General features: G+C 41.5%; 1 protein-coding gene across 2 annotated transcripts in view; it reads left to right on the forward strand.

Moving 5' to 3' along the window:
- The window catches only part of VSX2 (visual system homeobox 2), a 36,490-nt gene extending 25,824 nt beyond the window's left edge, over window positions 1-10,666 (forward strand). Inside the window, exons 4-5 of one of the 2 annotated variants that reach the window (XM_072986418.2) lie at window positions 6,408-6,588; window positions 9,316-10,666. In XM_072986418.2, the coding sequence (XP_072842519.2) occupies window positions 6,408-6,588; window positions 9,316-9,710 (576 nt within the window). In that variant the 3' untranslated portion in view covers window positions 9,711-10,666. The remainder of the gene's footprint in view (window positions 1-6,407; window positions 6,589-9,315) is intronic. The other variant, XM_072986419.2, reaches the window with a different exon arrangement.
- Window positions 10,667-17,182: the final 6,516 nt, after the last annotated feature.

The raw sequence follows: 17,182 nt of genomic DNA on the forward strand, positions 1-17,182 counted from the left end.
TACAGAAACCATATAGTCACTGTGTAGTGGAGGCATAATGCTCTAAAGCCTCATACCTCCATCCAACTTTCATTATATGTAACAACTACTGCCCCCAGATGGGCCTCTCCATCTGCATCCAACTAGTTCAGTGGGTTGTGCTGCAATGTGCATGCAAATGTGTATTCAAATAAACATCTTACATGTGCATGAAAGGTTGCCTACACATTTAGATGTGTGTTGTTTGATCAGGTTCGGTGGAATGAAACACTCAATGCATGTCCTTGAATATGCTGGTGATTGCTCGCTCTCCAAGAACATAAATTATATTTATAAACAGAAATTTGTTTTGGTGTGGCATGTAACCTATTCATAGCGTGGTAACTGTAACACCCTGGCAAGCTGTAAGATGAATGTTACTACCCAGTTCCCTGGTTAAGTGCAGATGTGTATCATAAAACGTTCCTCAGTGCTTACCATCAGTAGCAGATTGCCTCTTGGTAAAATGATCAGCTGTATTCATACTGTATGTGTGCCAGTAGTGGGAATGTTCACTAAATGTGGAAAAACAGAATGAGATGGACAGACAAGGACAGAGCTGCAGAGAGATAATAGCTGTTCTTTCCCCTAGAGACCTGGTGAAAGGAATTTGAAAGAGTGGCTGCAACTTTGAGGTGTATATTTTTGACCACTTTGCTCTGGTAAACAAATTTTGTAGATATTTGGCAAAGCCTGAAATTCTGTTTGACATGGGATCATGGTGGGACAAAAGAATATAAAGAGCACATGCTATGGGAAGACAAACGTCTCTCACACTAGTTTCAAATTCCCGAGAAGCTAATGTTTATGTATCCAAACTAACATTTCCTCTGCTGTCTGCCTTAGTGTGGCCGCTTGAAATGGACAATTTGGCTCCTGTATCTTTAGAAAAGAGGAATTTTAGCAGTTGTAGCTTATCATGCAAGCTGTTCTGTTATTATGTGCCATCAAGTCACCTTCAATGTGTAGATCGTTCCTACTATGGTGTTCATAATTATTTTATACATATGAGAAAACTGGACTGAAGAAAACTGATAGGAAAAAACCTGAGTCTTTCAAATTGTGCTATTGGAGGTGAGATTTAAGAATACCAGGGATTGTCAGACAGGTAAGTAGGTGACAGATCACATCAAGATTGCATTTTTTGTGATAGATCACATTCTTGCTTCTCATAATTTGCCCAAAGTAGGACTGCCTTGGTGTTTGTTTCTGGAGAAAGTTCAGGCTTGATTTGATCTTGTTGTTGTTGTTTGGTCATTACATTGTGTCTTACTCTTCGTAACCCCATGGACCAGAGCACCCCAGGTCCTCCTGTCTTCCAGTGCCTCCCGGAGTTTGGTCAAATTCATGTTGGTAGCTTTGATGACACTGTCCAACCATCTTGTCCTCTGTCATCCCCTTCTTCTCTTGCCTTCACACTTTCCCAACATCAGGGTCTTTTCCAGGCAGTCTTCTCTTCTCATGACACAGCCAAAGGATTGGAGCCTCAGCTTCAGGATCTGTCCTTCCAGTGAGCACTCAGGGTTGATTTCCTGCAAAATGGATAGGTTTGTTGTCCTTGCAGTCCGGGGGATTCTCAAGAGTCTCCTCCATCACCACAATTCAAAAGCATCAATTCTTTGGCGGTCAGCCTTCTTTATGGTCCAGCTCTCACTTCCATACATCACTACAGGAAAAACCATAGCGTTGACTATGCAGACTTTTGTCGGCAAGTTGATGTCTCTCCTTTTTAAGATGCTGTCTAGGTTTGTCATCACTTTCCTCCCAAGAAGCAGGTGTCTTTTAATTTTGTGGCTGCTGTCCCCATCTGCAGTGATCATGGAGCCCAAGAAGGTAAAATCTGTCACTGCCTCCATATTTTCCCCTTCTATTTGCCAGGAGGTGATGGGGCCAGTGGCCATGATCTTAGTTTTTTTGATGTTGAGCTTCAGACCATTTTTTGTGCTCTCCTCTTTCACCCTCATTAAGAGGTTCTTGAATTCCTCCTCACTTTCTGCCATCAGAGTGGTATCATCTGCATATCTGAGGTTGTTGATATTTCCTCCCACAATCTTAATTCCGGTTTGGGATTCATCCACTTCTGCCTTTCGCATGATGTACATTCTGCATATAAGTTAAATAAGTAGGGAGACAATATACAGCCTTGTCCTACTCCTTTCCCTATTTGATTTGATTTACTAGTGGTCCAGGTTATCTGCAAAGTTCCCCTGCAGCAGTCATGCAAGTACACCTGCTGACATTTCCTCCTCTGCACAAGCATTAAAGTTGTCTAGCTCTGTCCTCTATTATTTCATGTGACCACTCTAGTCTTCCTAGGTTTAACAGGGATGTCTTAGTAGTTTTAGGGCATATTAAATTAAATTTATGTTCTGCTTTCACATACATGCATGCATGCATGCATGCAAGTATTCATGGCAGCTCGCCATGTACATCATGAGAACAAACAATACTACCAACACAGAAAAGCAAACGGACTAAAATGCGTTTGTGAGCCCATGATAACTTTCCTGCAAGTTTGGTTAGGACTGCAGGCTTTCATTTCCAAGCTGAAGACTCTATTATAATTTCGATGTGAAAACAATTTCCTTTCTTTGAAATCATACCTCAGGAGTCCACTCCTACCATCTATATGTTACAATACCGACATTATCCCTTTACCTCATGGAGGTCCCCCCAGCTCAGTTCTCCGCCCTGCTCTCCCCCCTCCCAATATTCTCCCTCCCCAAATATGAATTATACAAAGCAGAGGCCCCTAATCCTGTCTTTTCTTCGCCCCTGTCCGCACAGCGGAGTCATCAGAGGGTTAAGTTGTCAGCTCTATAATGTTAAACAGGTGTCAAAGGCGCCTCCATATATCTGCAGATTGAAATCAAATTCTTTGCGGTATAAAAAGATAAATTACCCAGGCGATTCCCGCCTCGTCCCACTCATCAGGCCAGCGCCAGACGGCGAGCAATTTTTTTTTAATGTGCTAACGACCTAATCAAGCAATCAAGTCGGAGAAGATTGCGGAGTGACCCCTGAGCATCCATCTGCCAGCGAGCCCCCACCGTTCATTTCCATTCCGCTGGGGATCGAGGCTGCTTTCCCTGGAAAGGGAAAGGCGGGAGGGCGGGTGAAAAAGAGAAGAGGAGGGGGAGTTTTTTTAAAAAAAAAGATTCCTAAACAAATTAACACCCAATTTTCCAGACTAATTAGTTAAATGAGAAAAAGCTGGTGGCGTGAGTGTGCGGGGCTGCGACACCGAAGGGGGGGGGCGCCTGCCTCGTCGAGAAGCGAACGGGAACTCCACTACCGCCACGGCATTAATTAGCGCGGGTCAATGGCGCCGATCCCCGGGGAGCCACCGCTTTAATTTCCCGTGATATTTCAGTGCCTGAGGCCCATCGATTCAAACTGAAATTAACTTATTTTTCAATCAGGCCTGGGCTGCCCCTGGGGCTGACTCTTCCTTTGCCTCCTCCTGAATAGACCGCGAGCAATTTTTCATCTCCAAGCTGAGGCCCCGCTCGCTCGCTCTCGCTCTGAGGCGGGAAAAGGAGGGGAGAAAACGAGAGGAATGGGGAACGGGAGGCCGGCGGGAGCGTGCTAATAGATTTCTGACAGGCTTTCCGCTGCGGGTCACAAAGCCCCGAGGCTCCCTAGCTGTTGCCAATATCGGGGTGTGCCGGGGCTCCCCAAAGGGACAATGAAAATCAGGCTACGCCCATAAACTCTCCCTACTGATCGGCCACGCGCCGCCTTGACAGGCCTCCCTCCCTTACTCGCCACAATGAAGCAGCCGGCTGTTTCCCCACACCTTTCATTGTGACGCCCATTAAATAATGAAACAGAAATTCCACATTATGAGAGCCAAAAGCAAATAGCCTAGAAATACAGTAATGGGAAATTAATTACAGTATAGCCCTGCACTTAACCAATAAACACAAATTTCTTCCGTTCCTAGTCTACCCCTTTTGAGAAGGAGGTACCCACAGCCTGAAGGGAATGGGGAGATACAATGGCTACACACAATCTGTGAATGTTGTGATGTTTGGGATAGATGGGACTGGTCCTAGAATAAGTGGTGCCCTGATTAAGGACTACTTTTCACTACTCTCTCCCTCAGTTAATGATTTCTTTTTAATTTTTTTATACCATGCTTATATCATTTTCAGTGTTTGTTAAAATCACCTCAAAATAATACTGTTTTGCTGAATGAAAGGCGACCAACTGGGAACTAAAAATTAAATAGCTAATTGAGGAACCTTAATTTTTGCAGTTGAATCCTCAACCAATTGACTACCTTCTCCAACATACCTGACTGTTGACGCTGTGCCCAACAAACACTATAACCCTAAGCTCAGCTTTTCCTTTACTTCAGGTGCACATGTTTCTATAGAAGAAAATGGCCAAAATCCTGTTGCTCAGCATAGCAAATTGTACTAAAGTAGGCATGTTGAATCAATGAGGATTTAGTGAGTCAATTCCTCCATAGGTTCCCTTGGTTTCAATGGGCCTACTGTAAATGCAACTTACTTTAGTGCAACAAGGTAAGTTAGAGTAGGACCATTTAAATCCATATAACTTATGCAGTTGTTGACTGACAAAATTCTTTTGATTTAGTGAGCCTACTGTAGTGCATTTTAGTATGTTGAGTAACAGGATTTTGGTCAGTATGGGGTTGCAACCAGTTACTGTAGTGTGGTGAGTGAAAAATCTGATTCAAAATTGATTCTAGAAACAATAGTTATGTGGTACCTTGAAAACTAATTAATTTTATTTGGCATAAACTTTCATGAACTGTTCACTTAATCAAATGCACTTGGGCTGCTCTTCCATTCCTTCCCTCTTCCCCAGTGGAACTACCAGTGTAGGTGCAGCAAATAGTGAGTGGAAGTTTAGCTATCTGCATAGCATTTATAAACTAATCTCATGGCAATGCTTAAATAAAACCAAGCTACAAAGCCTTTCTGTCTGTGTGCTTGTCTATCAATCAAACCATCCATCCATGACAACTCAGGTGTCTCAAAGTTGCTCTTTGAGCTCTGGGTGGCACAGGTATGCTGAAGATTGCTACACTAGAGGAGGTACTATGTCTTGTTCACTCATTTCACAAGTTTCCTCAGTGCTTCTTCCAACTTTTCTTGTCATAAAGTACAACTCCACAGATACAGAGTGGTGTTCTTCTGTTTTTTTTTAGAGTTGTGAGAAATATTGGGCAGATCATCCATCACAGCTGAAAAACATTTACAGTAATCATTGCATTGAACAGATTATTAACCTCATTCATTTTTAATTTATATTTTAATTACTACTCAAATGTCTATTTAAAAAAAATTAAAACAGTAACAAAATATTGTTCAAAAATGTTTTAAAAGAAAGTCAGCTCATTTTAATAATTCTAATTTATGTTTGAGATGCAAAATAATATTTTCAGCAGAATCTTGTCATGTTGTTTGACCATATAAAGGAAAGCACACAAGAATGGTAGCTATATTTTACTACAAAAATCTATTGTGTGATTACCCTTATGCACATGTTTTTGTGCAATAAAACTTTAAAACAACATTTAATTGTAGTTTATTTATTATCTATTTAAAATATTTATATGCCACATTTTGCCTAAAGGACCCAAGGCGGCTAACAATATTAAAAGAAACAAAGTTAAAAGCTAAATAATAAATTATTACAATATTTTAAAAGCTTTAAACAGATATTTAAAACATTCATAAAGAGCAATATTAAAAGCTCAAGTATAAAATAATCCCTTTAAAAATCCTCTTGGTCAACCAGTCAATTAAAAGAAAGGCCTTTGTTTGCTTGTGGAAGGGCAACAAAGATGGGGCCAACCAGGCTTCCCATGGGAGGGAGTTCCAGAGTCTAGGGGCAGCAACAGAGAAGGCTCTCTTCCATGTCCCCTCCAAGATGGTAGGACTAAGAGAAAAGCCTCTTCTGATCATCTTAATACCCGTGTAAGATCATAACTGGGTAGTTGGTAGTCATGTTTAAATGAGTACAGTAAGCTTAGTGCCAAATTACCACCAGTCAAAAAATTGCTCATATAAAGTGCACCATTTCTTTTCCCCATCTATAGTAGTTACAACACTCTTGGACAGAACATAAAGAGGTGAACAAACCAAAAAAGCGCTCTATTCCTCCAATGGTATGGAAAGTCAACTGCAACTCTACTTGTAGATTACAAAGGAAATCCAACTAATTATTAGCTACAGGAGCCATCTTTCTGGAAGCAGCTTCATATGTTGTGTCCCAAATCCTATAGCTGCATGGGCCTAATGGATTCCATTTCAAATTTTCACCATTTAAAAATTGTATTATTTCTAACTGTGGTGTATGAGTTTTGTGGCAAAGCAGCACTAGCCTTATTTAATAATATTTACTTTTTTCAGGTTTGGTTTCAGAATCGAAGGGCCAAATGGCGCAAGAGGGAGAAGTGTTGGGGAAGGAGCAGTGTGATGGCAGAATATGGGCTCTATGGTGCGATGGTGCGTCACTCAATCCCACTGCCAGAATCCATCCTAAAATCAGCCAAAGATGGCATAATGGAGTCCTGCGCTCCGTGGCTGTTGGGTAAGAGATTAACCTTGGGAGTAGATCAATCTTTTCTATTCAGTTTACGGGGACGGGCCTGGAACAACTGAATGGGATAAACCAATTAAACCATAGAATATAGTCAGGATGGACAACTTGTGGTCCTTTGAATGTTGGTGGACTGCAATTCTCATGCTTAACAAACAGAGATTATGGGAACAGCAGTACAGCAGTGTTTGAAGGGCTACAAATGTTACACCACTGGTGGACATAGAAGATATTGCTGCAGGCATGAGTGCTCTCAACAGATTCTCCATGCAATCTAACGAGTGATCCCTGGTTCCTCAGACTATAAGCCATGGCTGCCAATAATATATTATTTTAAAAGAGGGATATCTCTTTAAAGTGTGCATTACTAATTGTCTCTTATTCTTAGGCCTAGAGCTTTTTTATACTTGTCTCACATTTATTGCCAGAAACACTTCTCCACACCCATTTAGAGTAGCTTACTGCATAGATAACTAATATCAAGAGTCTCCATATCCAAAGGTTCACATTAGCTGAAAAGGCTGTGTGCTTTTGATAGGAAGGTGAAATGGCCGTGGCTCCTTAAAGAAAAAATAAATTAGCTTTGATAGGCCACAACTTATGTCTTACATGCAGAAGATAGATGTAGACTAGACTTTTGCCTACTGCCATAATAAACGTGAAGAAGAGGTTGTGTGTATTATGGATATAGGTGGATAAGAAAAGCTCTGCTTTTTTGCAGTCTTAAGGGCAGAAACAGACAGGGTGTCAGTGTCACAGACTACCACAAAACTTATAACAAAAATGACCTCTCCAAAGTGCATTGCTTCATAGTTTTCATGGTTGTCCAATCAGCTTATCTTCTAAAGACTAAGTCACTAAACAAAAGCAACCTAATTGCATCATGCAGAATTTCAGAAAACAAACATCAAGAAGCTCTACTTCTTATTAAGAAATTGGCACATTGTCTGTTTTTGTCCTAAAATGCCCTCTAGATCAACTTTCTTTTCACAAACCAGATGCTTCTGTCAAGTTCACAAATAGGTGCTAAAGGCAACAACTCTCCTTGAACTCAAATGGTTAGAAAAAACTCTGTACTTAGGAATAGATGACAAGCAAAGGTTCTGAAGGAGCTAAATGACACAGCCAGGTAATTGCCAGCATGTGACCAGGGTTGTAGTGTTCCCAACCAGTAAAACCACTCAGTATGTCTGCAGCTGCACGGAAGAGAAGATGGTAAATCTTCTTGTTCACCACAGTGCAACATGTGTTGGGTACATTGGAAGGATGAGCCAAGGTTTGATCCAGAATGTTTTGGATCAAAATGTAGGTGCATGGAGTTGGACTGGTGGAAAATGATATTCTGTGCCATCCCTTCCCATGTGAGTGACTCCTTCCCATGAGAACACTTCCAGATCCAAGCAAGTACTACACAGGGTGTTGGAGGCCTCTGCTGAAGAAGAAGAGGAGGAGGGAGGCGAATTTCCCCTAGCATGAGAGAGGCACCTTCTGTAAGCAGAGTCCTTCCATCTGTGGATGCAACCCCATTAATTTGTTTAAACTCCATTAATTTGTTTAAACATGTTTTAAAATGATTCCATCTAATAGCCCTCATAATTGGATTAACAGATTTCCTCTTGCATTACTGCTCCTTGCTTGGCTCTTCTCTTCTGCTTTTCAGACTAATTCTACAAATAAAGTTAACTTCTGGCTTTTTACAAATGTGCTGCTTTATACTTCTGTCTGCTGCCTGAACCCCAAAGTTGGAAAAAGAGAAAGGGAAAACATCTTGGATGTGTAAGAAGAAAGCAGAAGCTTCCTTCTTCACAGACTTGCAGATGACATCATAACTAGATTTCCATCAACAGGGCCTTATGCTTATATTCATATGCAGCAACTCATAGTCCTCCAGATGTTGGTTGACTGTGTTGACCCTGTGATCCCCCACTATTGCTACACTGGCTTGGGATGATGAGAGTTGTAATTCACCAAGCGACGGGAAAAATTATATTTCCCCCAAAGAGCCCAAACACCTACCCAGCATGGGCAGTAGTTCAGAATAATAACTCATGGAAGATATGACAATTCCCCAATTCCTAGATACAGAATTATCGTAAAAAAGTATACCCCCTGTATCATTGTGTTTCTTTGAGCCACTGATACTCCGTGGTCTGGATGAGGGAAGACTCATCCTCCCCGCCCCCAGATCCACAGGATAAGGTTCTCCTCTTTACCCTGAATCAGACTACCAGAGGTGTTAGATGACCACCATACTACTCCTTAGATTAAGGCAGCCCAAGGGATCTCATATCTTCTGCTCCCATCCACTAGGATTCTGGAGTAGAGAGTTCCTGTCATTTTATGCACTCTGAAACAGTACCTTTGGGGGCATTTCTCAGACCCGTACCTTTCTAACCGTAGACTTTCCCCCAGCCCTTGTGATGTCCCTGTCTGGAGGCAACTTCCCCACAGGTTATTCCCACCTCCTTCTTGTCTAAAATTACACATTTGTCATCAGGGTTATAGTGTAAGGAGAAATACATTCAGGTGTAGTCCTCTCTCAGTGTAGCTTTGCTCTCGATTACTCAGCTAGGTCCGGCTGTCTCTTGTCAGAGAATTGGCCTGAGCTCCCCTTTCATGCAGGGCCCAATGCAGTGGGCTCTCTGTGTGACTGCTGTTTGAAGCAAGGCTTTCTGCTTTTCCTTAATTCTGGCCTCTCTTTATCTTTACTGTTTTCAGTTCAAGATGGCTTTCCCATGCCCAGGCGCTTTTCTAAACCCGAATACCAACAATTCTTTTTAGGGATGCACAAAAAATCTCTGGAGGCAGCAGCTGAGGCAGGAAGGAAGCCGGAGGTGGAACGCCAGGCCCTGCCCAAGCTTGACAAGAGTGACAAGGAAGAAAGAGGTGCAGATTCCAAAACAACCATTTCCCAGGAGGAACTGAGAGAGAACAGCATTGCCGCTCTCAGGGCCAAAGCTCAGGAGCATAGCACCAAAGTCCTGGGAACCATACCTGGAGATCCTCCTATTCCAGTCAGGAAGCCAGAGAAAGAGGAAGAGGCAGCCACCGCAGAGGATGAACGGCAAATGGAAAAATCAGATTTATCGCAAGATGAAGAGAAGCTGGTTTAGAAAGAAGGGGATGATGGGAAATCATCCATCTTCTCAAAAACTGACTCCTCTAGGAGCTACAGCCTTCTCTCAAATTGACAGAGTCCCTCCTGCGGCTCCTACACTCAAGGAGGAAGGCCCCACTTGGTCTCTGTACATTTCAAGAGGCCACAGGCTAAGGCCATGTTCTGCTGGGTGTATCTAGAGACGGATTCTTTGTAACTGTGTCCTCAGGAGCACTATCACTCTACCATCTCACCCTATTTCAAGTAGGTGTGAGGGTTTATGTATCATCACAGTCATAGTCTAACAGGAAAATACAACTAGCTAGGACTTTTTTCTCAACACCAGCCACTAAACCAATGGGTCTTTCCTCTCTTTCCCTCTCATGGAGTTTCTGTTGTTCAATTCTTACCCTCAGGAGCCTTTTCTGCCATCTTGCAGTACTTTATAGTCACAGTCTTTCTCTTTGTTTCAGTCATGTTGCCAGCTTTTCCAGAGAAGAATTGCCCTTTCTTTATACAGTATTTATATGTTCATTAATGTAAATATATACATGTTTTAAACTGCTCATTGCCTAGCATTGGGACAAAGTTTAAAACAAAAAAATAAAGCCACTCTCTTCTCCAAACTTCAGGCCATAATTAAAAATTGGTCAAGTGAAACCCTACCTCATAGTGAGTCTCTCCCTCTCTGCAATATCAAATTTGACAGAAAAATCAGTCCAGGCAATTCATACAGTATCATGTGAATCTTCCCTGCAGTGAATTTGGTTCAATATGCACCCAGACTGCAGCACCCCAAAATCCTGACCTCAGGTAGTTTTATCATTTTCCTCTGTAGCCCAGATTACTTCAGTGGAAAATATATGGAAATTGTTTCATATAACACTGTGTTGATTTTAATGGTATTTCTTTCTCAAGGTACCCCTGGATTTTTATGAAATGGGAAAGGAGTACAGTGGGGTCTTGACTTGAGAACTTAATCCGTATTGGAAGGCGGTTCTCAAGTCAAAAAGTTCTCAGGTCAAATCTGTATTTCCCATAGGAATGCATTGAAAACCATTTGATCCGTATCTGCTCTTTTCCATCCATAGAAACTAATGGGAAGCTGCTATTCCGCCTTCAACCACTAGAGGGGATATTTTGTTTCTTTTTTTGTTAGGTCAAGAAAGGTTCAGGGAAGGCAGGGAAAATACAGTCCAGGCAGTACAGTACCAGGCAGTCCAAAGACTGTCTCCCAGTCCACTCTCTAAACGCTGGGAGGAGTGAGGAAGCAGACAGACACCCTTTTCACTGGCCAACAGTTAACTGAAAGTTCAAATTTTGCACTTTCCCTGCCTCCCACGTGGTTTTTTTTCAGTTCTTAACTCAAATCTAAGTATGTAAGTCAAGTCAATATTTTCCTATGAGAGTGGTTCTTAAGTCAAAATGTTCTTAACTCAAGCCGTTCTTAAGTCAAGCCCCCACTGTACTTAAATTTTAGGGGAATGGAGATGTGTCATGGCTCTTTGGGACTCATATTATCTGATCTGCCCTTTCATCCTAATCTTCGATGTGTACAATCTGGTAAGATTAGTTGATGGCAAGGGACATGAACATGCATGTTTACTGTATACCAGAGTTATACCTGGTATTCAAATAACAGAATCATGGCTTTGGCCCAGTGAACCTTGGGGAAGATTAAATCTGGGTAGGTGCTCTAGAATCTGGGAAGTATTTCATAGTTATTAACTGGAAGTAAATAGTGAATAACAATAATCTCTTGATAACCACATCTGGGATAGACATACATTTTTAACTTCTGTTTTATGAATCTTTGTTTAGCTTAGCATTTGACCCTCAAATAGACATGTTAACTGATTTCATTGTAATATATTGAGCATCAGGCAATGTGTAAGTTCCATCAGTTCACTTTGACTTATTCACACCTGCACAATCCATCCTGGTGTGGTTCTGCAGTCATCAAATTATAAGGATGCATGTGTGAAACAGGCTCTGTGGGGCAGGTTACTTGTACGTGCTTTGTCTTTCCTAGTCATGTGAAGCTTAACAATTTTCTTAACAATGTATGTAAACAATTAATGCACTTACAGACAGTTTGATGTCCAAGAGCAAAAGGGAGCATTCACACAACCAATGACTCACTGACACTGACATATTCATACAGATGGTGACATAATAAATTCTCTCAGTCCCATAGTAGCATTGCTTTCCTATGCTTCTGTGAAGGCCTCTGGACAGAGAGCCCCATGTTCCCTTTCCTGTCTTTGTTTGCAAGAAGAGTTGCCTTTACCTGAATTTGCTATTTTATTTGTTTATGATTTATTTTTCTTGCCCTCATCATCCCTGTCTTATGTCCCCCTGTTATTTGGCGTGTTAGATTACAGCCCATGGTGTGTATATAATGTACATACAGTGAGAAAATTTGGTATTTGAGGTGTTTAAGAAACAAAGTTGTAACATCTAGTTATTCGAAACCTGTGATTTTTGTGCCATTTTCTGTAAAGATATAAATCGGAATAAAACAGAACTAAAGATGGGCAGACCCCATGTTGTAGTGCGCCTAAAAGGTCTGAATGGGAAATGGATGTCCTAGGTTGTTTTTTTTTTTTGCACATATGTATTATGTGTACAGTTCATACTGCACAAATCCAGGAGTCTGTATTCTACACAGAAGGGAAATTTGCTAAGACAAGCAGGGAATAGTGAAAAATAATGAAGATAATTCTTGCAAAACTCCTTGGAATAGTTATTAATATCCACTACTTTCACAGTCCAGCATTTTATAAGGTTGTGTTTACATATCTTGCATATTAATTTAAAATACCTATTTATTTGTATATATGTCACCTTTTCCTCAGAACCGGACAGAAGATTGCTATTCTTATTTTTTCAACTTATATTCTACCCCATAGTGATAGAACACTCTCTGCGCAGTTTATAACATACTTGTGCAAACAACTTTGCTCCCCAGCAAACTGGGTGGGTACTCATTTTACTGACCTAGGAAGGATGGAAAACTGAATCTACCTTGACCTGGTTACCTGACCCCATCAGGATTGAACTCAGGTCGTGAGCAGAGGCTTGACTACAGTACTGCAGTTTAACTACTGTGTCATGGGTCTCATGTGGTTGGCAAAAAAGTTTTAAAATATCTAATTAAAATACAGTAAGTTAGTTTTTACTTACTGTATAACAGAGTTATACCCAGTATTCCTGATATAATGAATGGGGCCAAGTTGGTAATAAATAAGTCTTATTAATTTCAATGCTTCTATTCTAAGTAAGACTAAACTGGATTTAGCCTTCCACTTATAAACTGCTCTTGGAGCTCCCAGAACAGTGATCTGGGTGATATCTGCTAGGCTTGCTAAAGAATAGATACTCTCAAATCATCCAATGATCTCTGTCTCAGACATGTAAAGAATACTTTGCAACTACTGTACAAATGTGGAATACAGGTGAAACATTCCATACATTGCAAACCATAGCTAAAATCAATCTGAGTGCCAAAATACTGTATGTGATAACTTTGAGACAACATCTCCTTTATTTGCCACTTGATTTTACAATCTGTAAAACAGCAGCACCTCTTCCTAATAATAGTAATATTATTAAGTTCTCCTCTCTTAAAAAGCAAAAAGCAAATCGTGCTGCTTATATACCACCCCATAGTGCTTCAAGCACTCTCTGGGCGGTTTACAAATTAATTGTGCAGGCTACACATTGCCACCCCAGCGAGCTGGGTACTCACTTTACTGACTTCGGAAGGATAGAAGGCTGAGTCAACCTTGAGCCGCTACCTGGGATTGAACCCCAGGTCATGAGCAGTTTTAGCTGGAGTATAGCGGTTTAACTACTGCGCCATGAGAAACCTAGGAGTAGCACTGCCACAGGGTTTAGGTTCATTTAAATAAGAGTAAAAGAACAGTGGAGACAAATAGTGTATTTTTAATGTACATTGTTCACAAATAATACAAGCAGAACTCTAAACTAGGCAGTGTAACTGTTGTCCTTTAGCACACTGGTTCTTAACCTTGGGTTACTCAGGAGTTTTGGACTGCAACTCCCAGAAGCCTTCACCACCAACTGTGCTGGCTGGGGTTTCTGGGAGTTGCAGTTCAAAAACATCCGAGTAACAAAGGTTAAGAACCACTGCTTTAGCACAGTGGGCCACAACCTAGGGCCTCCAGATGTTCTTGGACTTCAATTCCCAGAAATCCTGGCCAGCAGAGGTGGTAGTGAAGGCTTCTGGGAGTTGTAGTCCAAGAACATCTGGAGGCCCAAGGTTGGGGACCACTGCTTTAGCAGATCTCCAAAGAATAACTACATCCTTGGATGCTGTATTTCAAACAATTAAAAATCACAGCTCTCTCTGTTCCCACTTATTATGAAGAACTGATTGGTTATCTTTCTGCCATCCACAAAGAACTCTCTCAAACAGCACTACAACCTACGGGTATATTTCCTCCTTTAAAAAGAAATCTCCAGCTATTACTCAAAGAAGAGGATGAGGGGAGAATCATTTCCACATTTGATACCTTACAATAGTATTCTCATTAAAATAGATAGCATTTTATAACATTTTGAATATAATGAAGAGTTCACATTCATTGGCTAGAGGTCCCCAAATCCAGGTAAGTGAGAGCTAAATAAAGTATAATACAGATATGACCTATTAACCTTTGGATCTTCATCAGTGGTCTGAACTGCACATCTGGCTAACACCAAGAATTCTGTTGAAGTCTTTCTTCCTCCATTTATGAGTTGTGTTTTTCTCCTTTCATAGCCATTTCTCATAGGGCACTAGGCAAGAGTAATTTTTCAGATTTTACCTACATCCATCCTTCTGAGGTAGGTAAATTGAGTACCCAGCTCAAGGCAGAGGGGGGCAGTGTGAAGCCTGTATAATTATTTTGAAAACCGCCAGTGTGCTTTAAGCAGCACACTTTGTTCCCTACCCACCTACTTATCTACCAATGTGCCAGTACTGCAGCTCTGTGATTTTATAAAAAGCAGAACTGCAGCTCTGTGATTTTATAAAAAGCAGAACCTGATCAAACAGGATTGATAAACAGTCAAAGTCTAATACTGTAGGCAAATCTCTAAGGCCAGGTGAACTGCATCCAAGAATACTGAAGGGAGTGGCTGAAGAACCCTCAGAACCGCTATCAATTGTTTTCTTGAAATTACAGAGGACAGATGAATTGCTGGTTAATTGGAAGAAGAGTAATGACTAGCAAGTTAACTAGGTGTAGGCTGGATAGAACAACTGTCAGTGGATGCACAGTTGGTTACAGAATCATACTCAGAGAATAGTTATCAATGGCTCCTCCTCAAACTGGGAGGAGATAACAAGAGGCACACTAGAAGGCTCAGTCCTGAGTCCGGTGCTCTTCAATATTTTTATTAGTGACTTGGGTGAGGAAGGCTGCAGGGACTGCCTATCAGATGTGCAGATGACACCAAATTGAGTGGAATAGTGAATACTGTACCCTGGAAGACAAACAAAATTCAAAAAGATATGAGTAGGCTCAAGCACTGAAAACAACAGAATGGAATTTAACAGGGATAAATGCGAAGTTCTACCTGGGGGGGGGGGAACACAGTTATAAGATGAAGGATGGTCAGTAATACTACAAGTAAAAAAGAATCTCAGAATTGTTGTAGATTATAAGCTGAATACGGGAGGCAGTGGAGGATAGGAGGGCCTGGCGTGCTCTGGTCCATGGGGTCACGAAGAGTCGGACACGACTAAACGGCTAAACGACGACGACAACGATAAGCTGAATATGAGCCAACAGTGTGATACACCTGCCCCCCCCAATAGCCCCAAGGCTATTTTAGGGTGGGTTAACAGAAGTCTCCAAATCTGAGGAAGTACTAGTTCCCTACTACAGTATTCAGTGCCAGGTAGGCCTCATTTTGAGTACTGTGTCCAGTTCTGGACACTGTACTTTAAGAAGGATGCCAACAAATTGGAAAATGTTTGGAGGAGGGCAACAACGATGATCAGGGACTGATTCAAGATGTATGAAGAAAGACTGAAAGAACTAGGTATATCTAGCCTTGAAAAAAGAAGACTAAGCGGAGATATGATAGCACTTTTCAAATACTTTAAAGATTGACACACAGAGGAGGGGCAGAATCTGTTCTTGATCATCCAAGAGTGCAGGACTCATAATAATAGCCTCAAGTTGCAAGAAGCCAGATTTTGGTTGAATATCAGGAAAAACTTCATAATGGTTAGAGCAGTATGACAATGGAACCAATTACCTCAGGAAGTGGTGAGTTCTCCAATGCTGGAGGCATTCAAGAGAAAATTAGACAGCCATCTGTCAGATATACTCTGATTTGGATTCCAGCATTGAGCAGGAGGTTGGACTTGATGGCCTTATAGGTGCCTTTCAACACCATTAGAGAAGAGGGGTAGTTTTGTGTACAGATTGATAGTCTAGGACTGTGCAAACCTGGGTTCAAATCACCATGGCCATGGAAACTCTTGGGATGGCGCTGATAAAACTCTTCCTTAAATACCTCACATGCCTTTAAAGCCCTTTTAGGATGACCATGATTCAGATGCAGTTTCCTGGCATGTAACAACAGTGAACCTCATTAAAGATAGATTGTGTGGTGTGGAATTTCTGACAGAGGAAAATATTTGGGATGAAGAAGAACAGTAGTACCACCTGAGGGATAAAACTCTGTACAGTATTAAGGAAAGCATGCATCTGCATCATTGGGAGACACAGTTGTAACCACTGTCATCCGCGGCTGCTCCCATCGTCTTACTATTTATAGCAGGTGAGTGAAGAGACTTGAATAGCTCCGTCCCACGAGTACCAAAAACAGAACTGCACACAGACATCTATTTCCAGGAACACAAACAAAATATTAGTTTTTTTAAAGTAACTTAACAGAACAGGCCCATGAATATCCTGACTTCTGAGGAGGTCACACAAATGCCAAAGGCTTCTAGTTTCTGTTCAAAACTGAAAAATTTCCCCCCTTTTCCTCCCACTCAGTCTTTTGCTCTGAGGCTTTCTGAGTTTCCTCTCAAAGAGGCAGTACTGTACAACTTCAGGCGAATAATAGTGGTTGCTTGGTCTCAAGGTACTGGCTGGATTCTCAGGGAATTGCTTCACTTCATTGAGTCTCCAGGGGGAGACTCAAATCTCAGGGCTAGCCACCATCTGACCTGCACGACATAAAGTGATACGGACAAGATTTCAGCTGAAGTTTGGGAATGCCTGCTTTATTCCAGCCAGCTGGGGTCACTCGTGGACCAGTATTTGCAACTTTTAACTCTGTGAGAGGGATCTTCTCATAGGAGTTGTCAAACTGAACGAGTGGCAGTTCACCGAGCCAGGGGTTATGCCGGCTAGGGAATTCTTGGAATGTTAGTCCAAATAACTTTTCCAAACTCTTATCCAGTGATTATGTATCTCAGAAAGACTACTCAACACATTTCAGGTGATTTGGGAGGGAGAA

Source organism: Pogona vitticeps, chromosome 1, assembly GCF_051106095.1.
Source record: "Pogona vitticeps strain Pit_001003342236 chromosome 1, PviZW2.1, whole genome shotgun sequence".
NCBI lineage: Eukaryota > Metazoa > Chordata > Lepidosauria > Squamata > Agamidae > Pogona > Pogona vitticeps.